Here is a 24961-nt window from a genome sequence, read left to right as displayed (position 1 = left end):
TGAGACGTGGGAAGTCGTCGCTTGAGGCTTGGCTTGGGCTCATAAATTATAACTCGTATGACAGGTCGAGAAGAAGTAGGGAGAGGAAGAAGACGTTACTTGAAGGCGTCAAAAGACGAAGTGAGTACTTTATTAGTATTAGGAAGCCACCAATAGCTGTACACCAGCCATTAGTGTCTGTATAGTTTAAGCCAGTCATACCGACTTAAACAGGACCTCCTAAATCTCATTATAATATTTTGGAGTGACTAGGTCAAGGTAATCAAACTGTTTAGAGGCTACTTCAACAAAGCATAATCCATCAGATAGACCCACGGCTCAGTTACTACTTAAGGCCATCTTACTTCACTAGCAAGGAAGCTGTCTTACAGCGCATACACACAAACGCTGATGACAACGAGATCACAAGATGTCAGAGCTGCACAAAACCAGACTCGATAAACATTGTGTTCCTGATGGTGTGAACCGGATTCGCTGCATTGTCTATTTGGACAAACTCGGATAGCTCGTTTAAAATCTGGGAGCTGCGCAACTGAAAGAGTTAAAGAGAAAAGTACTCGTTTCCGGTACCACAGTGCTCGCGCCGACAACCAGATCTCGACGCTAATATTTAGTAAATAAGACCGCGCCATCGTTCTCTGTACCCTAGCAATTGTGCTTCAAACACAGTGTTTATCCTTTTTAGAGCTTGTACAGTACTGCACCCCGTTTTCGCGGGGGTGGACCATACCGTATTTGAGATCTCCTACTTCAGAGTGATCTCCTAATTCAGACTGCCCTCCAACCAATCACATATCGAGAATGGAACAGCGCACAAGTCTAGATCTCCTAATTCAGAGTACAAAAAACATGCTATACTGTAACTATCCACCAGCTCATTGCCAGAAATTTGCAATGGCGCGCACTCCCCTCACGCTCGGCCAACGGAAAGGGAGAACCCGTATTTCTGGCACTGGCAAGCCTCCCAAGAAGTTTAAGTGCGTTGCCATTTCATACGCCTACAAGCTTTCGGTTGTGGAGTGAACCTGATTGGGAGCTGCTACGACGGTTGCTGGAAGAAGTGCCCGTAGTGCGCCATGCTGTGGATACGCGTCACGATATAACTTCGTAGTTCCCGAAGAAGAACTTGATAACTAAATTGTTTTGTTTTAAATAATACGTGATAGAGATGCGTCGGTACGTGTACAGATCTTGTGTATTTTGCAACAATACAACTTCAAAAATATTGGGTCTGAAGTAGGAGATCTCAAATACGGTATAGGATTTGCAAATAAACCCAATTGAAGCTTAGAGCTACTGTACTGTTCATTTGGATTCAGGATCATCACATCCGGAGGTTTATCAAAGGTCCAAGGGCGCGAAGACGGGGTGCAGTACTGTACTTTTTAGGCTAGACCAAATTCCTTTACTGTACAAAAAATGTTTTAGCGCTAGAAACAATTAACCTACGCTGTGCATTGCAGCAACATTGCAAGATTCACGCAACCTGTCGATGCATCTAATCCTTGCTGCAACGTAAGTCTCAATAGGTCGGACCAGGATTCTCACATTCTAATCCGACTTCTAAATCGTCCACCTTGCTGCGAAGTTCGCTGCCTTCTTTTAGAAAGCTTCCAGCGCAGCGTGGCCATGTATCTCTCACATGTCATCAGCTTGACTATTCTGCTACTCATAACACTTGCGCAGTCCAAGCCGCTGACCATGTTCGGCTACGGCTACGGCGGCGGGGACCATTTTCGGCATCAGTCGGGCATGGGCATGGAATTCTATGCACCCGAAGATCGAGGCTGTGCCATGTGCCGCAATGGCGAGAACTGCTCAATAGCTGTACACAACCAATCGGCTGGTGTCTTCTGTGGCGACGTACTGAGCACGTTTCAGCCGTGCTGCTGTGCGTACCGGAACGAATGCATGACCTCCATCTTCTCGGACTCGTGCGAGTGCTTTGACGGCGCACGGGAAGAACAGATCATGACCACGCGGTTCTATCTATTCGTGGGACTCTCTCTTATCGCTTGGGGTCTGCTGGCCTACGACAAGATGTGTGCAGGGCCTTACAAGGTCATGAACAGCAACCACCAGATACTGGCCAATTCTCCATCGGCAGCAAGAGCAAGAGGCGAGGAGAGTGTTGTGGATACAGTGGACAGCGACTCGGAGGAAGAACAGAGAACAAGGGGTCAGAGTACTGATGTTGTAGCTGCCTCTGCAGTAGCTGTAGAAGTTGCGGAAGCCGAAACTGAAGTTTGCGATGACATGGTGCCATTGCGACCGCAATCGTCTTCTGCAGCGACAACGGAGAGTATTGATGCTGAAGCTGACTCAGTTAACGAGCCACAGCCTAGTAGCCAGAGGCCACACAAAGGAACTTCGATTCAGACCGTTTAAGTACAATGGATGGATAACTGTTAATGAAGTTTGATAATATTGATACACACAAACTGTCACGGAAACCAGTCCACCGACTTCGCCCATTGAACGGGATTTCTTCCAATTCAATGGGCGAAGTCGGTGGACTGGCACAAACTTCTTGGACAGCATCAACAGGAACAGTGACTACGACAACTTCTTCGGATGCTGCTTCCTTGACAGCGTCCTGGTGTGTGATTTCTAGTTCAGATTCTAGACTTTCATCAAACGTGAAGACGGGTCTCGAGTGTGGAGCTGGAGATTCTAGTACCAGCAGTGGCAGGTTATCCTCGATCTCCGTATCTGTCTGAGAGTCGCGTCGCCGCTTACCGAAGCGTTGACGGAAGCGCAGCAGCTTCATATCGACAGCTTCGCCGTACGCCACCATCTGGTTCCGTCTGAAGTCGCTGAAACATTCTACCCATTGATCTACGTACATTGCAAAGACAAAAAGCGCAAGATACGCCGACAAGTGGATCAGGATCTCGGTGGACACGGACATTTGGCTGCTCCTCGGGTCGTCGACTTGTGGCGCAGTATTTTCTTCAATTAGGGTCTCTGTTTCGTTCCCTGGCTCCGCAACTGAGAGCCTCTCGTGACGAATGGCGTACGGCCAAGGTCCTCCGCATTCACAGACCTTCGACGTGCGGGTTACTCGGCACTCGGTGTAATACGAACAGCAGCACGACTGCGTGTCCGCAGCAGCATAGAGGTCCCCACAAAATGCGCCGGAAGCCGTGTCATTCATGGCGATAGAGCAGTTGCCACTGTCTCGACATAAGGTGCAGCCGGTGGTGACGCTGCCGACGCTCCTAACAACTACGTTGAATGGATATAGTGGCATCGCATTAGGTCCTTGCAGGTTACTGGTGGAGGTTGATACTTCGGCTACGACTTGAGGGACTGTGCAGCCGAGCAGCAGTGTCACCACGCGCTGCGGCGATGCCATGAACACAGTTTTATTAAATAACACGGAAATGAAGGTACCGGTATAATCACCACAGTTCTTGGGATGGGGCAGCATACAATGGTGTCGTGCTTCGGTGTGCGTATCCAGGGGACATCGCGCACAATTCCAACCGCAACGTTGCGACTTTACCGTGACCAATCTGTTTGTTGATTGACCAATGATCGCCAGCTAGTCGGACCAAAACAGTTTCATTTTGTCAACTGGATCACTTGGCAAACTGAAAACCTTTTATTAAGCTCACCAGTGCATGGCACTTTTAAAAGCTTTAGCTTTAACGGAAACTTTCCTAATTGCCAGTGTGTCAAGACGAAGCCTATTTCGCACAACCCGCTGTCCTTGACCCACCATCAAAGCTTATTCGAGGTATCCATCCGTTCTGTCTCGAAAACCACTCTCAAAAAGCAACCCTGTCAACAATTTGACTCTAGCAAATAGACAGCTGTTGCAACTTTGGGGGTATGTCGCTCGTCATTCGGCACAGACATTCCGATAGCAATGGCTTCCACGGCGCGGCAGGCGACGTTGCTGCTTCTCCTGACACTTCAGGTGGGCGTACAGCCGCTTCTCATGGGCTGGTACGCGGTCGAGGCGCGTGACGTTCGCTTGCGAGTGGGGGTCGTGGAGCTCCTGAAGCTGTTGCTGGCGCTGATCCCTCTCAGTCTTTCACGTGGGGAAGGTGGACTGCTCAACCAGCTCAAGACATGGAAACTGCGTGCTGCGTTAGCCACGACAGTAATGCCAGCACTGATTTACGTGCTACAGAATCTGCTCAACCACGCAGCTGTGGTGGCACTGGACGGGGTGACGTTCAACGTGCTTAACCAGACCAAGATCATCTGGACCGCTCTACTCGTGTACCTGCTTCTGGGCACGCGGCAGTCGCCACTGCAGATCGTGGCGCTAACGCTACTCTGCGTAGCTGCAGTACTCATGACGACGTCATCTGTAAGCCCGGAGCATGCAGAGCAACGAGAAACGGACGCGATCGTGTTCACGGGGATGTACCAGGCATTACTAGGCGCCGTGCTGTCCGCTTTAGCCGGGAGTATCATTCAGAGAGCTTTACAAAGAGAGAAACGCAACCAGTACATGGTCACAGTGGAGCTTAGTGTGCTGGGCGAGATGACGCTCTTGACGCTAGCGTTCGTACAGGATGGACTCATGACAAGGGACGGAGACTCGCAGGACGGCATGTGGGACGGCTGGAGTGTCATGACGCTCGCTGCACTCATGTGTCAAGCTATGGGAGGAGTGTTAGTGGGTTTTGTGATCCGAGACTGCGGTAATGTGGAGAAAAGCTTTGCCGTTGTAGGAGGAATGGGACTCACAGCGCTGCTGGAGACTCATTTCAATGGCAAACCGTTCGGTCACAACGCATTTGTGGCGATGGCTCTGGTGGCTATCAGTACGGCGTTGTACACACTTAATCCGCCTACCGTGTCAACAGAAGAGAAAACGGTTGATCTCGTACCCCCTGAGGTTCCTGTGTCAACTCCGAGCGTGAGGCATTCGAAGAAGAAAATGAGTGCAGACACCAGTGAGCTGGAGCCGTTCTTGGCACCTCCGACTGTCGTCACGGTTAGCAGCAATAGTGTACATACGAGCAGCACATCTCGACAAGAAATGCGGAGACCACTGCGACAACTGCAGCCTCTTAACGAGATACCTTCTCGACGGGAACTGGAAGCGATCGTATAGTCTCCAAAATGTATCAACAAATGCACTCTTAATTGCTCCAAAAAATGACTTAAAAAAATCGAGCTAGCCGAGCTGGACAGCCTGCTGCATCGACTGTGTAAGCGCAGCACCTGATAAACCATCGATTTCGTCGGCCTTCCACATTGCACCGATGTGTCCATCAGGACGCACAAGAGCCGCTGCCTTGCTGTTCATAAAGTGAGTCCACGCCTTATTGTCGCTTTCGTCTTCAAGAACTTGCCATGAGAGCACAGAACTGAACGTCGAGGTGTTCTGGGCCTCTTCAATAGCAGTATTGACGTTAGCCGGGCCGTCAGCACTGGAGCGCAGTACTACGAGAGAGAGATGTGTTGCTACTGCAGATGAAGTAGACGACAAACAGGAGCTGATCACCTGTGCGGCGTCGCGTCCAGTAACAACCAGAACGAACTGCACGTGGTCAGACTCTCCACTCTGAAGAGCGAGACGCATCATGTCATGTGTGGATACCCTCGCATTCTCGCTAGAACACCAAAAATGAGGGAATCGCTCACCTACACGGAACTTTGGAGCGTATATGATGCTATCGTCATCGCTAACTTCAGTTCGGAACTCCACAGACTTGTCCAGTGCCGAATCTTCCATAAGTTTCTTTGCACGGTTCGCCCATGAAGCCGCGTCGTATGAGAATCCAATGTCGAAGTGGTAAAACAACATACCCAGCGTCTTACGACGTGTCACGATATCTTTTACACTTGAGCGCATGTGATTGCCCAGTGAACTACCCGCGCCACCAGCTTCCTCGGCTTCGTCCAGCAGGCCCAGCGGCATCTTTCCAACTCGCATGATGCGCTGCGCAATTTCACGCTGAGCACGTAGCGGGAGAAGTTGCATCGGCGCGGAGTTAACGACCTTCGCCAGCGTCTGTGCGTTGTCGTGGGATACGTTAAGCGCGCGTGGAATCTTCATCGTTCGAGCCACATTACTCAGACTGAACTGAGTGTTCGTCTTCGCGATAAGTTGACGTTCACGGCCGTAAGACTTCAGTAGTGCTTCAGTGTTAATACCGTCAGCAGGCAAGTTGTCGGCGTTCGCCTGAATCGTCATAGTGAGTTTCCAGACCAGATTGTGTGCATCTTGCAGTCCCGTGTTCATGCCAAAGCCTCCTGCAGGGGGAAACTGGTGTGCTGCATCACCTACGAGGAATACGCGCTGGTTGCCAGCGTCGTACTGCTTTGCTACACGAGCCCCCATTCTCCATTGCCCTGCTGATAGGATGTTGATGTCGTCGTCGCTTACTTTGACGTTTTTGGGCAGGATATGACGCACGATGTCCTTGCATTGGGCAGTTGAGAAGTCCCAAGGAATTGACTCTTGAGGAGGAAAGAAGGGGATCTGGAAGACCCATTCGCCTTGGTTGAAGTCGTGGGCGATTAGAATACCGACCACTTCCTTGTTGAACACAAAGTACAGCATGGCTGGGTTCTCACGTGCGGCTTCCGACAAGACCTTGCTCGTGAAGTGAACGTTGGCAATGCTTTGAATGTTGCGTGTTCCTGCCATGTTAATGCCGCAGAGATCGCGAACCAGACTGTGCGCACCATCCGCTCCCACAACGTAATCGTATGAATCTTGCTCGAGCGTGTTGGTATCTCTAGCAACGTCCAAACACAAGACACTCATCAATCAGTTTGTGCAGCACAGCCATGAAAGCACTTCACAACTAACTTACAAGTGGCGCAGCGTCACTTCTGGTGTCGCTGAACTGTCAGCTGGTAGCATTAAGCTTTCAAGCTCAACGCCACGTTCGACACGGACATTGTTGTCAGCCAGGAATTCATCAAGCAGTGTTTCAAAGCGGTTTTGCGGGAAGTGCAGGAACTGCGTCGGTGATAATTTCGCTAGTGACTTCCGTAAACTGTCACCGTTAGTCATTGCCTGGTCGACCGTATCGCGTGGGATACCTAAATATCAATTGCAGAATTGAGTCTCACCTCGGGACCAACTCCAATCCGTCGTCACTTACATGGACCGAACTGGTCAATACGTGCGATTTCGCGGGATTTACCTACTCCTGTGCAGTAAATGTAGTCACGCCACTATCCACACGCACGTCCAAACCTCAGTTGACACACGTTAACTACATCGTGCCGCTTCAAATTACTTACAAACACGCTTGGCGCTGCCTGGTCTAGCAACCGGTCGTGAAATTCAGGCATTGCGGCGTAGAGAACTTCCATTGTCCGCAGATTGATAAAATGCGCCTGCGGGTGCGACGTGGGGCTGCGCTGACGCTCCACCACGCGAGTTGGCACGTTGTACAGTTTCTCCAACATGAAGGCGGTGGCCAGGCCCACGGGCCCGCCGCCCACCACCAGCACGCGAGGCTTTCGCGCTTGCAGCAAACGAGACGTCGTTGTCATGGTTATAGCTTAAATCTCACGAGAGGTGGAGAATTGCAGCGACAGCCAGACACCTCGCAATGCACGCGCAATTGATACGCGACGTCACATGAAAGTTACAGCTCAAATAGAAGATCATCGAGTGGACCACATCAGCTAAAGTAATTTAAGTACGAAGATACTAAAACCCGGCAGAGTGATTGTCACTTCAACGATGGAGTTCCGCGCGCTGCCCTTGGCTGATGAAGCCTCCGAGCGGCTCAAGCAATTAACGAGGTCATTTAAGGTCTGCTATGGGCGACCGCCAACGGGCGTAGCTCGTGCTCCTGGCCGTGTGAACCTCATCGGAGAGCATGTGGATTACGAGGGGTACGCGGTGCTGCCCATGGCAATCGAGCAGAGCATCTACGTGGCCTTTAACATGCTGAAAAGAAGCAGTACGGGAGGCATAGTCTTAAGTGTGGCAAACGCGAAGTCACAATACAAAACTGTTACGTTGTCACTGAGTGAGAAAGAACAGCAAACGCTCAAGCAACAAGGGGCAACATGGGCATCCTACGTGTTGTGTGGTGTAATGGGGGTTCAAGACGCTCATCCAGACTCATTCAAGGGGCAGAATATCGAGCTACAGATGTTTGTGGATGGAGACATCCCTGCTGGCTGTGGCTTGTCCAGCTCCAGTGCGTTGGTTGTCGCCTCTGCCTTGGCCACGAGTAGCGCACTGCAGCTGTCAATGACGAGAGCGGAGCTAGCCGAGCTCTGTAGACGTGCAGAACATCGTGTAGGGACCATGGGAGGCGGGATGGACCAAGCAGCGGCGTGCTTGGCTCAGCGTGGCGTGGCGCTGCACCTTGATTTCTCATCTACCCCACCGATAAGTAAACCTGTCAACGTTCCGGATGCTGCCGCTGGAGTGACGTTCGTCGTTGCCAATAGTTTTGTGGTGGCGGAGAAAGCTGTCGACGCGGCAACTCATTTTAACAAACGCGTCGTGGAATGTGCGCTCGCTGCGAAAATGATAGCCAAAAAGGCAGGAATCAATGACTGGGAAAAGGTACGTTTAGCTATCTATGGCGGGTACGAGATAAGGATAAAAATACTAATGAGATGGGTGATGGTTGTGACAGATCACACGGCTCGTGGATGTTCATAAGTCATTAAAAGGCAGGATTTCCTATCGCGAGCTGCAAGAACTAGCGTCCAGTTCGTGTCCTTTGAAGGAGTATTCAGCTGCTGAGATCGAAGTCGAGCTTGGTAAGCCGATTCTCGAGCTTTTCAGGGGATCGTCACTGGAAGCGGCTGTAATGGTATGTGACTGCTGTGCAAAACACAACGATGCGTCTAAGCGTTGACACTATGCAGGCGGTGGTTGCTTCAGCGTCGTCGTTCAAGCTACAACAGCGAGCTCTGCATGTTTGGAGCGAGGCAGAACGAGTGGAGCACTTTCAAGAATTATGCGCTGCACTGGCGGAAGAAGGTGAACGATTGCTGGAAGATGCAACGTTGCAAAATCAGTTGCGAAGTCTTGGAGAAGTCATGAGTGCGAGTCACCAGAGTTGCAAGTCATTATACGAGTGCAGCTGTCCTGAACTGGACGCCTTGGCCGACGCTGCTATGGCCGCTGGTGCTTTAGGAGCTCGCCTAACAGGTGCAGGGTGGGGAGGCTGCATCGTCGCGCTGGTGCGAAAGACTGAAGTGCGCCAGTTCATGGATTTAATCCGGTCGAGCTACTATAATCAACGACAAATATCGACCTCTGATGCCTTGAACGCAATGTTTGAGTCAGCCCCAGCGCCTGGTGCAGACATCTACACGATGGGGCTGAAGTAATTTGCCATTCGCGGCTTCTTACGCGGTCAGTAACGAGCGGAGTTTCTCCAGATACACATCCTTCGCTTGTAGCTCGATGTCTATGAGCGCAAGCTGGTAAACGAAAGAGCAGCATACGTTAGCTCCGATGTCGCACCAATTCAGTAGTGCAAAACAAAACAAACCTCGGCTTTCCGCTGTGCTTTTTTGGCCGGTGTCATCGAAAACTGAAGAATGGTAAAGTCGCGTTTCATGTCAAACAGCGATTTCCGTCGCTCCGCTATCTCTTGTTCATACTGATCAACCTCTTTTCGCATCTGTAAGAGCAGCCATATTTTTATTAACAATCAAGAACAAGCGTCTAACACTGGTCGAGCAATAATTTATGATACCTCATAATTGGCTGTAAAGCGGTCAAGCTCTAATATGACTCGGAAGTACGTGTCGCTCCTCTGCAGTTGTGGAACGGTAAGGGTAAGTGAGGTCAATAAACTACACGCAACAAGGTGGTATAGCTTACATGTATCTTCTCGAAAGCCTTTTTGATAGCAGGCCGCGTCTGGATCCAGCACGGAGACACTAACGCTGCTTTGTTGCAGGGGATCACTCCTATTTCTACAGCATCCTACAGTTGCATCACCGTATAATGTTGGTAAGCGACGACAGTCAGAGTAAACCTTTGTCAGACGCACCTTTGGTCGTAGGAATAATACTTGCTGATCCATCAGGTCCAAGAACTTTTGTTCACCTTCTTCGCGGTAGTTAAACGGCATCAGCGCTTCGACGGGGTTCACACAGTTGAGTGGCGTCTTGCTCTTCTGGTCCAGAAGTTGCTGTGGAGAACCAATGAGAGAACTTCCGCCTGTTACTGGAGCCACATCAGCAAATGTTTCAAGGCACTTCCAGGTTTCCAATGCGCTGAATGCTTTTGACGTGTCAGTGATGTCAGCTGCATCATCGGAATCTCTTGATAAGGAGTCCGAGTGGTCGTTGGCACGAGGAAACTGCAGGCTTCCATCCAAGTGCAATGCTTGCAGTAGTTTGACTTCTGTATCTCGGATGAAGCTACTACACACTTCTTGAATGGTAGCGAGTCGCTCTTCGTTGTGTGCGTCATTTAGGTTGCTATTCTTTAGTCGTTGGCAAATGTCGTCGATATCACTCCACCAATTCCCAGTTGTACTCAAAATTAGCTCCAGCTCCATAGCACGCTTGACGTGCCCCTCTGTCGGCTCTCCTTGATCACTAGTGGGTTCTTTGCTCATTTGGTTGGTGTCTGGGAGCAATTGTAACTCGTGTTTTTCCTATATATCCGGCATGAAAAGGTGTCAGGACCTAGTATCTCCAATTAAGCAGGAAATTTACGATTTCGTACCGCTAGAGCATGCAGTTTTTCTTCAGCTGACGTAGAATCCACGAGATTATTTGCAGGACGCAACAATATGCCAACGAAGTCTTGAACACTGTTCAAGCCACTATTGGTTTGTCCAGATATATGACGCGCCTGAATCCACTGCACCTTGGACGGTGTAACAGTAGATGTGGTTAGCAGTACCACGTGAGCTAAGCCTTCACTCGAGACTTGGTGAGTCCATCGAAGCCATCGCTCGGCGTCTTGGTCGCTAAGCGTGTCAAAGTCCCTCAGCAAGAATACAGGAGGTGCAGATACTTCGTCGGCTGTCGAGTTCGTTGCAGCATCTGCTTCACCCTTGTCAGCACTATTCGTATCACTGTATTGTAAGTCGCGGAGCGCATCCAGCAACGCATCCATCATCCTCTCCTCCGCACTAGCTTTTATTACGACACGGGGATCAAAGTCTTCAGGCACATTTCCATGAAGCGCAGTCATCAGAGCCGTGTACTGTGTAGCAATTCGATGGACTGCAAGCGCCACAGACGAAGTTGGTGCAGTTAGTCTCTTCAGCGTATCGTTCGTGGGCTCGTCGTATGACCCCAGCACCTTGGCACCTGTCAGAAGACTACAGAACACAGATATCTACTCAGCTGACGCGATCATCCAGTTAGATAAATGACCAGATTGCTTACGCGTTCGTGACGATAGCTGGGTTATCACCAGCTGAGATTGATAATAAGTACGGGAACTTTGGCGGCGCAGAGCCCAACCAAGCGGAAGCGCCAGTCTTCGAGTCTTCCGTATGTTTCTCTATTTCGCAAGAGCTACGCCATTTCAGTAGCTGTTGCTTCGCATGCACGACGTTGTTGTTGCTGTCGTAATGATACGCCGCTTCTCCTACCGCGAAAGCGACCAGAGGCGTCAGTGTGGCCACGGCCACACTGACAGATCGAGCGTTGCGCAACATTTTCAGCTGTCAGTTCAATATTAGATGTTGAGGACCTAGCTTTTAACATGAAATGCGATACACAGGTGTATCTATTTCGACAAGGTTTTAGATGGATGGACTGCAAACACTTTGGACATGCGTTGCGTCTGTCAGTTCAGTTTTCAATTTCCTCTTCGACATGTAGTTGGATAGCAGCAAGAGAGCTTTTACGTGGAGTAGCGTGTGATGTCTTTCATCCTGGGTGGGCTTCGGTCTGCTCAGAGTGAATTCCTCGTTTCTGACGAATCCGCTGAACAAGCGGCCTCAATGAGACCAACCTAAGACTAAAACGACTGATGCTCTCCCATCAAATGCATTTTTACTAGGATCTCACAAGTGCGTAGAGCAACAAGCGCTGCCAACCAATGCTGTTGCTTGTGACTAGGCACTGTTGCCTCATCGGGGCAACTACAACTGCTATTGTACTCGTCATTGAACGTTGGATCAGATTATTTTAACATGCCATTTGAATTGGCGAAACTCCTCGAGTTGGCACCAAAATAGAACATGGAGCCAACGTAAATGTTCCTTAGCATCTCGTGCATCTAGTGAGCTATTTGCGTTCTTACGAACATGTCCGAGCCAAGCACCTCGCAGCAAGGATTACCTAGTACCTTCATGTCCAAAGCCAAGGAAGATGGCCTCTTCAGAGGGCAGTGAACCCGGGACCTGGTTGCTGCGTGTCTACAGATGGCACACCGCACTGTTACGACTGTGACGAGCACCTTCAGAGCCGACAATGAGACCAAGTTTGAGGTGCACATCAGCGATCGAGCCCTCCGCGTTTACTTTCTTTGCAAAGACGCCGCTCGGTACACTGTGCTTGATGTCACCGTGGCCAATCTCGCTGTTCAGCACTGTGGCCTCCTTGATGATCGCTTTCTCGCCCTGTTGCATGTACTGTACATGAACCAGTTGTATTGTACTTCTGTAGTATTTCATGTTTTTTTGCTTTATTTGGCTGCGTTGTTCTCCTAGCTACCTTACCTATCCTATGCGTACGAGACCTCTACTGTAGTATCTTCGTACTACCGGTACGCGTTGCTGTGAGTCGTTCGTTCGCCAATAAATACGAGCCACTTAGCTCCCATTGTCCTAGTACTGTAGGTGGCGTATCCGTCCATTAGCACCGAGCACGAACTCCGCTTCATCTTCGTTTGGTCGAGGGTCTTCACTTGGCCGCACATCTTCACGTCTGGCACTGGGTTTGCGGAATGGTGGCAGCATATTGGCGTCGCCCTCTGACGGACTTCTACTGAACGTCGTCGACACATCCGACGGGTTTTCCTTCATCTCAAAGTCATACTCATCCAGCGACGAGAGCCGGCCACCAACGAGTCCATCGCCACGACGACTATCATTTGGCAAGCCGACGATAGGGAGTCCCGACGTCTCGTAGTTCGCTGGACTATACTCCACAGCTGCACTGCCTCGAGCGCTCAGCATACTAATGCCCTCGACACCTGCATACGGAGACGTGAACTTGTAGAAGTGCTCGTTATCCAGATGATCATGGTACTCCCCACTCATAGCGCTGCTACTGCTGCTACGAGCAGAGAAGCGACCACGGAAGAAGTTGGTAATACGCTGACCCAGGAACGAGCTAGGTCGATGCTCCAGATCCGAAGTGCCATCGCCATTCCGCAAAGAAGAAAAGATACTGTTCGTGTACTCGGAGCCCGACACAGACGCCATCGTGGCAAAATCGTTCGAGTCTTTCGACATATTGTCCAGAATCGTGTTGAGAATCTCGGCGGCTTGTGGCGCAGATGGACGAAGCGCAGGATTCTGCGCCCAGCACTCCTCAACAAGCTGCGTAAACCGCTGTGGACAGCGCGGATTAATCGGTGGACGCTGCTCTACTAGCACCTTCTCGCGGACTTCAAAGTCGAATTTCGTGTCGCTGAAAGGAACAGCACCGTCCGAAGCGATTTCCCACAGCACCATACCAAACGAGTACATGTCTGTGGCACGACTGTATCGACAGTTGTGCGGGTCTTGAAGGATCTCGGGGGCATTCCAACGCCATGTACCAGCAAACGACGTAAGTTCGTCCGAGACACTGGGGTTCTGCTCTGCTAGACTGACAGTTCGCTCGCTGTATCGCACACGGTTGACGAAGTTCGACACCTTGGAGATACCAAAGTCTGCTAGTTTGGCTTGCCACGTCTCGGTTACCAAAATATTCGAAGCCTTGAGGTCACGGTGAATGTACGTCGGATTGTGAGCATGTAAGTAGGTCAGCCCCTTGGAGATATGAAGAGCCAGCGCCACTTTACGTCGCCAACTGAGCGGGAAATGACGTTTAAGGACGTCCTTGAGACTGCCACGTGAGCAGTATTCAGTCAGGATTCCCAACTTGCCTTCGAAGTATCCAGCACGCATGAATAGAGTGATGTTCGGATGCCGCAGACGAGAGCAAAGCTTGGCTTCTTCAATGAAAGCTTCCTCGGAGTTCTGGATAATAGTCCGGTACAGCTCCGCATCCGCCACGCCACCTGCACCTACATTAGGAAGCTTAATAACTTTCATTGCAACTTCAATTCCCAGCCATTGCGCCTTGAACACACTGCCAGCTGCTCCTTCAGCAATGAACGCCACGTTCGACAGCCCGTTCAGCTCTTCAAGAGTCACTGTCTCGTTGCCCACATACGTGCTTTTCATCGATTCCTTGCCGTTATTGCTGCTGGCTGCACTGCTGCCAAAAACAGTCCGGAACGACGAGGCCAAGACATTCCCAGCGCCGTTGTTTCCACTCCCAGCCAAGAGTCCTGTGCCCATCCGATCTCGCTGACGTTCTCCGTGGCGTGAGCTGTTGATACTGGACTGTAATATTGTTCCGTTGTTACGTAACTCGTCGTCATACAATCTCGGTTCTCCTAGATGTCGCCAGCCAAAGACAATGGCGTTAAGCAGCGGCACACTGAACAGTAAGCAGTCTGCCACTTCGTAAATGGCGTAGCTGATCGAGTCGAAGCCCAGCACGTAGCACAGCATCATCGGAAGCTGTAGTATCTGCACACCAAGGAAGTAGTACATGAGCTTCTCGTGAGCTATCCGAAGCGCCTGTTGAGCCTGCAATTCCCACGTCTTGGTAGATGCCAAAGCCGCGTTGTCTGCGCTGTTACCGAGCGATGGATCTGCAATAGCAGTGCCAGCCAGTTCTTCCACGCTGTTCAAGCGTCTCCTCTGTACGAACAGCACAGCATTGGCTGCAGTCACACAGCCAGCTGAGAGTGCGTACACTGTTATATACAAATAACGCTGGCACTCCGCAAGCATATCCGCCGCGTCGTTGTCCGTGATATGAGCTTGTAGTCGCGCTGTTGAGAGCAGTCCACTGCCGAGTCCGATGGTCCAGATTGTCAGCCAGCTCGTCCGTACTGGGAACCTCTTCATGGGTGGACTGGTGGCTGCGTGGCCACGTGCCCAGCGATGTGTTCGCAGCACGAAGACCGCGAGTACGACGCCCCAGAGCAGCGATACTAGGAAGCTGATGTGATATAGAGAGTCGATACTAGCGCCAATTACCGTGCGCACCTTCACACCTCCACCCATGACCATGTCCATCGACTGATTGATTGCCCCTGTGACCGAGAATAACCAGTCCGTCATTATGACCGAATAGAAGAGCGCAGGACCTGTTGCGTGTGGAGGAGGTAACGGCGGCTTCCTGCTTCGACTGCGTCCTCGGCCCCTTCCACGCGAGCTGTAGCCAGGGTCTGGTATCCGTCGAAACAGCACGACAGCAACGACAGACGAGATGACGGCAGCCGTACAGATGATCACGAGGCGCGTCGTCTCCAGCGCGTCCTCTGTCGCCGTCATTTACGTCCTTGTTGAGTCTCCTGACCGGTCCGCTTGGTCCTAGTACTGAGAAAGAGAATGCGCGCCTGCGTTGCCGTCGCCGGCCCGAAAGTGGCCAGCTCCAAATGAACCCGCCTCCAAGAAGCATTACCAGCTGTCGATCGTTTTGCCTGTCTTTACTTTCGTTCTTATTACGCTCGAAAATCCCATTATATGACATATTGTTAACTTTTATACAGAATTCTGTGTCCAGTTAAAAGAGGATGACGAAAACCCTCTAAAAACGATTCTTCTTGAAAGGGTTTCTATATTGATATGCGGCACTTAGATTTAGTTTTGTTTCTAAGCTGACTTCATCACAGCCGATTGGATGCAATTCTTCTGAAACTTCAATGTAGATCAACCGCCAAAAATACATAAAAGTTCACTTTTCAACGGACCAAGTCTTATGGACTCCGTCGACTGGACGCCGTACGTCGAGGCGCTGCTTTCAGGCCAGCAGTCCGCCGACCAAGTGGTACAACAGCTCTGCAAGGACACGGGATTAAGTGCTAATGATGCCACGCAAACCACGGCACAAGTCGCAGCGCTCGTGCTGCAAGCGATAACCAAGCACTCGTCACCAGGCAACTACGTAGCTCCAGTGGTGGAGCAGCAGAAGAAGGAGGGCGCGGCTGTCGCACATGCGCACCACCACCAGCGCAGCGCCACTATTACGCGCGTAGTTGAATCAGCTATCGCCCAGAAAATTCTGCACGACGACAGCCCGCTCACCAACCTTTTCAACTGGGACGCCTTTCAGAAGCGTTTGGCCAATCTGCATACCGCCTTCCCAGAGCCACAATTCAATCACGCGCTGGCCGTCAAGACGAACCCTACACGCGGTCTGCTGCGTGGTGCTTGCGCTAAGGGCTTCGGCGCTGAGTGCGCGTCCATCGCTGAGGCCAAGCACGCGCTGTCACTCGGCTTCGAGCCGCGCAAAGTCGTGTACGATTCACCATGCAAGACAATAGGCGAGCTGCGCGAGATGCTGATGGCTGGTGTATATATTAACTTGGACAATGAGGAGGAAATCCGCAAAGTGAACGAGATTTTTACTGAACTAGGCGACTCGGAGCAGACCAAGAACAAACACGCAGAGCAACTTGGACTGCGCATCAACCCCGTGGTGGGTGGTGGCACGATTGACGCCACTAGTACAGCCACTGTCACCAGCAAATTTGGTCTGCCATTAACTGCAGAGACCAAGTCTCGTTTGCTGGAGATCTTCAAGCAGAACTCGTGGCTGCAAGGTGTACATGTCCACGTGGGGTCGCAGGGCTGTCCCCTCGATCTGCTAACTGCGGGTGCTAAGAGAGCAGTAGCATTCGCACTCGAGGTGAATGCTTACGTAGGACACAAGCAAGTTTCCGTACTCGACATTGGTGGGGGTATGCTGACTGTGTACGACGGCGGAGAAAGTGAGGCTTACGACTTCAACGAGTACGCAGACGTAGTGCGTCGACAGGTGCCTGAATTGTTCACAAGTGGCTTCTCATCTATCATCACGGAATTTGGACGCAGTGTCTTCGTTAAGCCCGGCGTGACGGTGTCCAAGGTTGAAGCAATTAAGGATTGGGCTGGCCAGCACATTGCTGTGGTTCATGTCGGTGCCGACCAGTTCCCTCGCACAGCGTATCTACCAGAACAGTGGTCTCACTGTATCACTGTGCTCGACAGTCACGGACGTACCAAGACGAACCCCAGTAGTGACTATGTACGTCAAGATATCGCTGGACCGCTGTGTTTCTCTGGCGATTTCCTCGCCAAGCAATTGTTATTGCCGCCTATTCAAGTAGGAGACTTTGTCGTGATTCACGACACTGGTGGCTACACTATGTCGATGCACTCCAAGTACAACAGCCGACAAGTATCGTCGTATTTCGCCTACTCTGCCGTGGGTGATAAAGTGAACTTCTCGATGCTGAAGGAGCGCGAGACGACGGAGGAGACGCTAGCCTGTTGGGGTCTTGACCGCGATGTCGAGTTGTGAAAAGGTACTTACAGCAACGCTACAGTAGACATCATTGACAAGCAAGGACAGGTTTCTCTATTTCTCAGGCGGCAATGAAGTGCATTTCAGCCTTAGCTTGTCACTCAATCATCACGATACGAATCAACCTTGTGCGATTTTAATAACCGCTCTCAAGCATACTGCGGATGTAGATAACCTGGCCGAACGCGATGCCCACGAGTACAACGTTGGTAATTAAGGACATCCACTTGACGCGGGCATTCGCGCTCTCAGCAGCTGCAGCCAACAAGTTCGTAAGTTAGTACTTTAACCTTAAGAAGAAGAAAAACACCTATGTCCACGCACCATCACGACTCATTCGTTCTCGGTGCTTAACAAACGAGATGTCACCACGAAGAGTGAAGACCGACTCCTTGAAGAACGCAACTTCGTGCATTAGCTCCAAGCCGAGGTCTGTAAAACAGACCCACAAATCTATTAGCGCCACATGTAGTTCCCAATAACTGCACCAACACACACGCGTACCTTCAACAACGATCTGTGGGAAATAGTCCTCGGCGACGTGGTGGACGCCGAACACAACGGCGTCACTGTTCTCGTGTGCGTGGATCGAGAAGGCGATCGTCTCAGTCTTGCCGTCCAGCTTATTCTCAAAGATCTCAGTGATATCAAACGCAACGTGACTTCCCAGCTCCGTCACAGCGTCATCAATCACATGGTCACGGTAGCCGCTCGTGGCGTAGCTCTCTAATGTCTCCCATGTGACTGGGTATCGCATGCGGTTGGGTAGCAGCGCAAGAGCGATGTCCACCTGATCTCCATCCGATATGCTGTCCACAGTGAGCACAAGCTTCACGCGCGTGTTGCCACGAATAATGCTACGTGACACGCCGACCAGATCGAACTCCATAACGCCCATCTTGGTAGGTTGGCCGTTCACTGTGGTCACAGCCATCTGCGTGTAGGCTGGGACTGTTGGGGCGTCCTTGCTGACTGTCGCTGCTACGTTGGGCACCAGCGTTAAGCTCCGAGCACCCGTCGAAATGAAGTCGAAGGAGTAGAAGAGCGTGATCGTGGATGACGCGCCCTTGAGCTTGCGGAAGCACAAGTGATACAACCCGCTCTCGCGTACTGTAGCCGTGCCATGGTTGTTCTGTTCAGCCTTCCACGCCATCACCTCACGTTGCGATGGGTTCTTCACCTGTGGGGTGTTGGATAATTAGTGTAATAATTGACAAAAGTGCAGGACGAATGGCAACATTGCGGACGTACCACCACATCGACTAGGTCGTAGCTCTTAGGCTCGAGAATGCCAAAGCGGAAAAGCACCTTGTTGTTGGAAGCGCGAGCGTTCACTGCCTCCATGAAGCATTCCTATTGAGGTAATTATAATGAGGGTAGTGTGAGGCAGTGTTAGGAGACCCGTGACATTTTATGGACGACATCATACCTCACTCCGAGATGTCAGTGTGAACTGGAAGCGCGACGCGTGAGCATTCGGCAGCAGGCAAACGCACATTAGTAGTGTCACTGCCAGCGAGAGGAAGCCACGCATGGTTCTATGAGGCAGGTCGAATCGTAGACGCCGATTCAGGAGGATTTGGCTCTCCGCAACGGAAGTGTCCGATCGTTGCAGCAACTCCCAATTATTAAGTTGCCCTTTTCAAGGGCAACTTCGATTATTTACTTTATGTGGTACAGCAAAATAGTATTGAAATATTTGTAAGGAATAATTTAGTTTTGTGATGAAAAATTTCAGTAAGTCAGCAAAGTTGGCTGGCCAGTCCTTGGGAGTGCATCCAGCTCATTTCTCCCCATTATCTACATGTAATTCACCATGTCTTTGACAACCCATCACTGTATCCGATACAAGTCCAGGCCAGCGTGATAGAATGGCTGTGAAAATGCAGCTTTACGCACAGTCTAAGATTAACGTGTAAGCTGGTTTGTCGAGTGCGTGATCTCATCCAACTCGAGTAGGTAATTGTGATGCACTACCACTCGGTCGCGTTTTACTCCAACAGTGCGTGTGTGCTACCGCTGGTAGCGAGGATAACCATCACGCGTGGGGCAGTGCTCGCAGTCCGAGCCCGTCTCATAATGCACTTAAACTCGGAATAAGATGAAGCTCTTGATGAACCGCCGTCGTCGTGTTGAGCAGTGCTCAATGAGCACGCCTATAATAGACTTTTATTAATAGTTCGTCATGGCGGGGCTTTTCCCCGAATAAGCGCCACCAGATTCCACGAACCTCAATAATTGAATCAGTTAAGGTAGTTCTATTTTAATGTAGATACGCCTGAATCTGGATGCAGGGCAGCTGTATCACTTTAGCTCTGGTGCCGCTGCCATGCTGTGAGGACAATCCAGATTTCCAACATCTCTCGCTCGTTGACAGAGCGCGTCAATACCCGTCCTCGAGGTCTTGGGCCGTGTCCAACGGGTTGTTGAAGCCCGCGCCGACTTGAACAGCTTACAGATTCGCTGTAAGGCATACAAATTTCAAGCCTTTTCAGGTTGACTACGCACAGGTCTTTTCAAACAGCGACACTATCGCTTTGAATCTTCCTCATCGATTTGTTTCGTGAGATCCATGCGTTTGTAGAGGCGAACTGTATTTTTCGTGGCATTGTTGCGGCCACCGTTTCTATCCCTTGCATGCAGCAGTATCCTCGGCACTCGGCGGTTGCGGCTTCGTTCATACGCTCACTTCCCATTTTCCTGTTGAGCGCCTCGCACCGCAGAACTCCTATCAATAGATAGGACACCAGCCCCGTACCGCGCAACGGATAAAGACACTCAAACTGTAACACCCCACACATCATCGCATCGAAATGGTCAAGTTTTTAAGTCCCCTGGCGCTATCGCTGGCCGCCTCTGCCGCTGCAGCGGCCGCTTACGCCGCTCACTTCCGTTTCCTCCCACAGTTGACCAAGCCGACCCCCTCCTCGCCTGCCAATATGGCTCCGCGCACGTCGCACCAGCGCAACATCGATGAGATCAACCGTCTAGACGGCTACGACGTTGTGATCGTGTGCACGTCCACTCCGCACCAGGCGCAGTACTGGCAGGATCGTCTAACAGCAACACGTGGCTCCATCTCGCCTAAGGACGCGAAGGTGATCGCCGTGTTCGAGGACTGGGAGGGTGGTGCTGGCAATGGTCTCGGCACGCTTTACGCATACACGAAGGCTGTGGCGGCTGGCAAGGAGCTCTACGGCATCGACATTCCCGCACTTCTCGCTGCTGGTAGCATCAGTGTCGCACTGTATCACACTGCCGGTAAGGGTACGCGTCTTGCACCTCTGCCTGGCAGTGAGAACAACAACAAGTCTGGCGTCAAGCTGCCTGCCATGGTAGAGGTTAAGGACAAGTTTGTTCCCATGACAATCCTCGAGGCCGTAGTCAAGCAGACGGGCGTGTACGCCTCCAGCCGTCGTGGACGACTGTCGGTTTTCTGGGGAGATCAGGTGTTCATCCCGTCGGCTGAGGTCAAGTACGAGGCCAAGCACCACGTCGATATTCTGGCTGCTCTTGCTCCAATGCCATCGGAGAAGGAGTGGAAGGAGAAGGGACTTGAGAAGTACGGTCTCATTGTAGTCAACCAGCAAGACAACGCTGCTCAAGTGGACAAGGTGACTCACGAGACGGCTATCCGTCTGTTGTCTTCTTTCGGTGAGATGAAGTCCGTTGGCACCAGTCTGGGATCCTTCAGTGTGGACGCCGACATGCTTCGTGCATTATTGAGTGAGTTTGCCAAGGAACTGGCCGCTAAGAGTGGCAAACTGGACAGTGACCCACACTTCTGGATGCCGTTGACGCTCGAACTTAACGCGTACACGGAGGTGATGGCTCAGAAGGGTGTGGATAAGGCCGAGTCGACCGCTCACTACCAACGTATGCAGCAGATGATGCGCAACTTTGAGGAGACACGAACGAAGGAGCTCGGACTCTTTGGCTGCGTAGACGTCGGCAGTGACGTGTACTGGTGGGACTACGGCCAGCTGAAGCTGTACTTGAAGAACAACCGTCTGGTGACTAAGCCTGGTGTGGAGGCGGATTGCTTGCGGTCGTTCCTGGGTATCAGCAACAGCATGGAGCACAGCCAGATCGGCGAGAGTGCGATCATTAAGGAGGCCACAGTGTTGAACAGCGAGATTGGTCACGGTGACATCAAGCGCAGTGTTCTAAGCGGGGTCTTTGCAAAGGAAGTGAACGCGGATGGCTCGATCCTTATCAATGTGACTGCACGCTCGATCACAGCGCCTAACTGCGTGGTGTACAACGTCACGTCGGACGAAGCCGAGGGTTTGTGCCTGGAGGAAGGAAGTGTGGTCGTTGGTGTGCTGCTGCCCGATGGCAAGAAGGTCGTGATGCGTTCGAGCATGGACGTGTGCGGCGGCAAGGCGTGGAAGACTGTGCTGGAGGAGAACCAACACTCTTTCGAGAATATCTATGAACTCAATGCGGATGCCAATGTGTCGAAGCTTGAGAAGCTGATCCAGGATGAACACGTCAAGATGCGCGAGATGGTCTTGTCCTCCTAATCGACATGCAATCCTCAGCTAGTACAACGTAGAAAATCATCCCACCGGTTGCCGGTAGAAACACCTAAATACATTCGATTCATTCCAACATTTAGAGATAAATTTCTTTCGATGTTGTCCACGTTTGTTGCACATCAAATTTGTGAAGCCACCTGACGCAGGCGACGTAGCAGATGGAGTTCATGCAGTTTGATTGCACGCTTTACAATCCAACGACGATGTTTGACAAGCGTACTTAGTGTTTGATGTCTACCACATAAATCATAAATCCGGGTGCTGATAAATTTACGATCATGCCGACGGATGCAAAGCTCCAGATACTCATCGCGGCGGTGGGCGCCGTAGCGCTGCAGCAATTCGTGTCACGACGTCGCTATCAAGCTATAGAAGCGGAGAAGGTAAAGCAGCTGAAGTCTCAAGCAAAACAGCTGGCTGAAGGCAGTGATACAGACGACGAGGCATTTGTGGTGGAGATCGAGTATTGCACAGGCTGCCGCTGGATGCTGCGTGCCGCGTGGATGGCACAGGAGCTGCTCACAACGTTCCAGCAGGACGATAACAGCCGTCTTCGGTCCGTGACGCTGACACCCAACTCGCGTCAAGGAGGCGTGTTTAACGTGTATTTGCGAGATGTGGGGCCCAATGCGGATCCAGATGCCGAACCAGAAATGCTGTGGTCTCGCAAGATCGCGCGTCGGTTCCCCGAATCCAAGGAGCTTAAGCAACTAGTGCGTGACATTGTGTGTCCTGAACGGGGACTTGGCCACTCGGACAAAAAGTAAACCGAGAAGAGCGTGAGATTCCAATCGCTTATCGCTGCCAAAACTATTAAATCCTGCTATTGAGGCGCTCGAAGGTTCGCCATGACAGTGGGAAGAGATGATCGATTTGAACCTCCTGGAAACACGGCACTTGGGCTGATACATCACATGTTCGTTGGTTTCGACAGATATAATTTTGCTAATAAAGTCGCTGAACGTACCGTGAAAAGAGACTTCGCATGCTCTTGCCTAGCGATGCTACACCAGCTAAACTTTTTGGAATTCCAGAGAAGGATGTCCGTCGACCGTCCGGGTGGGTTACACACTTGATAGCAGACACTTGGAACTCTCGCCATGCCCACGGATGGGCCTGTATACGAGAGCGATGAGCTAGTTATCACACACCCGCAAGCAACGCTACTACTGTAGACTAACCCGAATCTGCTGACTAGTGAACCGCTGCCTCGGGTCCTTCTCGAGAAGCTGCCAAGTCGAAAAATATATATATGTTAACAATGCTTAAAAAAGAGTCATGGATGTCGAAAAAAAAAAACAGTAGACGAACATGTTGCATGAGGTGGATAAGTTCCTCCTCTACCACTCGGTCGCCAACTTGTGTTGGGAACTCAATGGGGTCGCTCTGAGCGCAAACGAGGTATTAGACACGTATAGACTGCTGTCATTGTATTCCGTTGCAGTCGCTTACCTGAATTTTGCCGTATAGCACAGTCATGGTCTGGGCGATAAACGGTGGATGGCCGTAGACGAACATGTACAATGTAACCCCGCAAGCCCAGATATCTACAGGTTTGCCCTGAAAACTATCGCCTGTCAGCATCTCTGGTGCTAGTAAAGTTGATCCAGTCAGCTACGAAGCGGATCTACATGGCTTTGCGAGCAACGTACCCATGAAAATGGCCGTGCCGGCGGTTTGCCGCATATTTTCATTATCATGCTCCATTTCCTGAAAAAAAAAGAATCGCGTTCAGTTATATAAACGCAAGTCTCGTGATTGTGCTCGTACATGTGAAACACCAAAGTCTGCAATCCTGAGAATAACTTCATCGTCATCGACCGTTTTCAGGAGCAAATTCCCTGGCTTGATGTCACGGTGAATGATCTGATACCGAAAATAACGATTAGCAACCGTTTAATATTTAACGGATCATAATAAAAGCAAACGTACCTTGTTTTCGTGCAGGAAATCGATACCTTCAATCTAAAGAAATCAAACGACCGGTATGACGGACAATTGCTAGAAAACTCCAAAGTACATCTATGTTTCTTACCAGATGTGTGAAAAATGTTTTGGTAAGCTCCGCGTTCAATGGGGTGCATTTGCTGTAAGTCAAACAGTTAAAATTTCGTGATACTCAATCATTGAGAACAACTATCCGTACATATCATCGTCCAGTACGGGACCTCCTTCAACCAATTCACTGATCATATACAATTCATCGCTGTCTACACAAGCAGAATACGATTTAGCTCACAGCTACAACAGCCATCGCCACACCACAGCTACTCACCATCCGTATCGATGACTTCTCGTAGCACCACAATGTGTCTGTGTTTGAATCGCTTCCAGATGTTAAGCTCCTTCTTGACGGATTGCAGTGCGTTACCAAAGCGACCAACTCGAATTCGTTTCAGTGCCTTCTTGTCCACGCACTTTGCAGCAAACACCTCCTTGGTCTCGTTGCATTCCACTTTGAACACAATACCGTACGCTCCTTTGCCTAACTGCTCCATGAATGTGCTAAACAGTAAGAATCCACAAGAATGAATTACAAACTACAGGAGCGATAGACGTTCACAAAACATAAGACCACGTACTACTGGTTGAGATGTCTCCGGCCGTCAGCATCCACAGTCGCAATCATTTTTTTTGTCTCTCGGAAAGACTGTCCTCGCTTTCGTAATGGCACGATCGGCTTCATTCCCGTTAATTGCTTGTCAGCACTGCCCTGCTGGCTCAGTGAGGCTCGAGTAGGTGTGATAATAGATTTAACGACAACTAAAACGTCTGACGGGGATCCACTCTCCATTGTTGTTGACGCTAGAGAATCGGAGCTGGTCGTCCCAGTCGGTAGTGGGTCTGATAGAGGCCCACTCACAATTATTGCCTCCACTGGTGGTTCGAAATTGGGAGGCTCTAATGGAAGTCTACTCTCCACTTCCACAGCTTCCGGTACTGGCGATTCATTGTCGGGATCTGACGGG

The 24961-nt window shown here is 50.8% G+C and overlaps 12 protein-coding genes across 12 annotated transcripts; 6 read left to right on the top strand and 6 right to left on the bottom strand.

Moving 5' to 3' along the window:
* Positions 1–1560: 1560 nt before the first annotated feature.
* Positions 1561–2388, top strand: PITG_10014 (uncharacterized protein; the record flags this gene model as incomplete). Its single annotated transcript, XM_002902504.1, has 1 exon — positions 1561–2388. One exon carries the CDS (start codon positions 1753–1755, stop codon positions 2386–2388), a length of 636 nt encoding a protein of 211 aa, XP_002902550.1.
* A 152-nt stretch (positions 2389–2540) lies between these two features.
* PITG_10013 (uncharacterized protein) lies at positions 2541–2911 on the bottom strand (the record flags this gene model as incomplete). The annotated part of the gene is made up of 2 exons (XM_002902503.1): positions 2541–2577; positions 2640–2911. 2 exons carry the CDS (start codon positions 2909–2911, stop codon positions 2541–2543), a joined length of 309 nt encoding a protein of 102 aa, XP_002902549.1.
* Positions 2912–3874: 963 nt separating this feature from the next.
* On the top strand, positions 3875–5077 carry PITG_10012 (Drug/Metabolite Transporter (DMT) Superfamily; the record flags this gene model as incomplete). The annotated part of the gene is made up of 3 exons (XM_002902502.1): positions 3875–4303; positions 4346–4816; positions 4895–5077. The coding sequence occupies 3 exons, from the start codon at positions 3875–3877 to the stop codon at positions 5075–5077; spliced, it is 1083 nt and encodes a 360-aa protein (XP_002902548.1).
* Positions 5078–5516: 439 nt separating this feature from the next.
* Positions 5517–7392, bottom strand: PITG_10011 (polyketide hydroxylase, putative; the record flags this gene model as incomplete). Its single annotated transcript, XM_002902501.1, has 5 exons — positions 5517–5530; positions 5611–6710; positions 6789–7020; positions 7083–7155; positions 7225–7392. 5 exons carry the CDS (start codon positions 7390–7392, stop codon positions 5517–5519), a joined length of 1587 nt encoding a protein of 528 aa, XP_002902547.1.
* A 280-nt stretch (positions 7393–7672) lies between these two features.
* On the top strand, positions 7673–8998 carry PITG_10010 (N-acetylgalactosamine kinase, putative; the record flags this gene model as incomplete). Its single annotated transcript, XM_002902500.1, has 3 exons — positions 7673–8512; positions 8586–8765; positions 8837–8998. 3 exons carry the CDS (start codon positions 7673–7675, stop codon positions 8996–8998), a joined length of 1182 nt encoding a protein of 393 aa, XP_002902546.1.
* A 268-nt stretch (positions 8999–9266) lies between these two features.
* PITG_10009 (uncharacterized protein) lies at positions 9267–11588 on the bottom strand (the record flags this gene model as incomplete). The annotated part of the gene is made up of 7 exons (XM_002902499.1): positions 9267–9279; positions 9311–9381; positions 9453–9584; positions 9788–9892; positions 9960–10571; positions 10823–11246; positions 11314–11588. 7 exons carry the CDS (start codon positions 11586–11588, stop codon positions 9267–9269), a joined length of 1632 nt encoding a protein of 543 aa, XP_002902545.1.
* A 1116-nt stretch (positions 11589–12704) lies between these two features.
* PITG_10008 (protein kinase) lies at positions 12705–15437 on the bottom strand (the record flags this gene model as incomplete). The annotated part of the gene is made up of 1 exon (XM_002902498.1): positions 12705–15437. One exon carries the CDS (start codon positions 15435–15437, stop codon positions 12705–12707), a length of 2733 nt encoding a protein of 910 aa, XP_002902544.1.
* Positions 15438–15864: 427 nt separating this feature from the next.
* PITG_10007 (diaminopimelate decarboxylase, putative) lies at positions 15865–17448 on the top strand (the record flags this gene model as incomplete). Its single annotated transcript, XM_002902497.1, has 1 exon — positions 15865–17448. One exon carries the CDS (start codon positions 15865–15867, stop codon positions 17446–17448), a length of 1584 nt encoding a protein of 527 aa, XP_002902543.1.
* Positions 17449–17587: 139 nt separating this feature from the next.
* PITG_10006 (uncharacterized protein) lies at positions 17588–19067 on the bottom strand (the record flags this gene model as incomplete). Its single annotated transcript, XM_002902496.1, has 5 exons — positions 17588–17706; positions 17776–17883; positions 17956–18631; positions 18703–18804; positions 18881–19067. The coding sequence occupies 5 exons, from the start codon at positions 18983–18985 to the stop codon at positions 17588–17590; spliced, it is 1110 nt and encodes a 369-aa protein (XP_002902542.1).
* Positions 19068–20152: 1085 nt separating this feature from the next.
* On the top strand, positions 20153–22073 carry PITG_10005 (uncharacterized protein; the record flags this gene model as incomplete). The annotated part of the gene is made up of 1 exon (XM_002902495.1): positions 20153–22073. The coding sequence occupies one exon, from the start codon at positions 20265–20267 to the stop codon at positions 21975–21977; it is 1713 nt and encodes a 570-aa protein (XP_002902541.1).
* A 197-nt stretch (positions 22074–22270) lies between these two features.
* Positions 22271–22965, top strand: PITG_10004 (selenoprotein W-related family, putative; the record flags this gene model as incomplete). Its single annotated transcript, XM_002902494.1, has 1 exon — positions 22271–22965. One exon carries the CDS (start codon positions 22271–22273, stop codon positions 22757–22759), a length of 489 nt encoding a protein of 162 aa, XP_002902540.1.
* A 221-nt stretch (positions 22966–23186) lies between these two features.
* On the bottom strand, positions 23187–24786 carry PITG_10003 (calcium/calmodulin-dependent protein kinase kinase, putative; the record flags this gene model as incomplete). The annotated part of the gene is made up of 9 exons (XM_002902493.1): positions 23187–23378; positions 23445–23584; positions 23645–23702; positions 23763–23858; positions 23925–23957; positions 24028–24079; positions 24139–24202; positions 24268–24497; positions 24578–24786. The coding sequence occupies 9 exons, from the start codon at positions 24784–24786 to the stop codon at positions 23187–23189; spliced, it is 1074 nt and encodes a 357-aa protein (XP_002902539.1).
* Between the last annotated feature and the right edge of the window lie 175 nt (positions 24787–24961).

Source organism: Phytophthora infestans, genomic scaffold (genome assembly GCF_000142945.1).
Source record: "Phytophthora infestans T30-4 supercont1.17 genomic scaffold, whole genome shotgun sequence".
In the NCBI taxonomy this organism is placed as follows: Eukaryota; Oomycota; class Peronosporomycetes; order Peronosporales; family Peronosporaceae; genus Phytophthora; species Phytophthora infestans.
The sequence above is the reverse complement of the archived record's forward strand: the minus strand, read 5'-3'. Positions and strand labels throughout refer to the sequence as shown.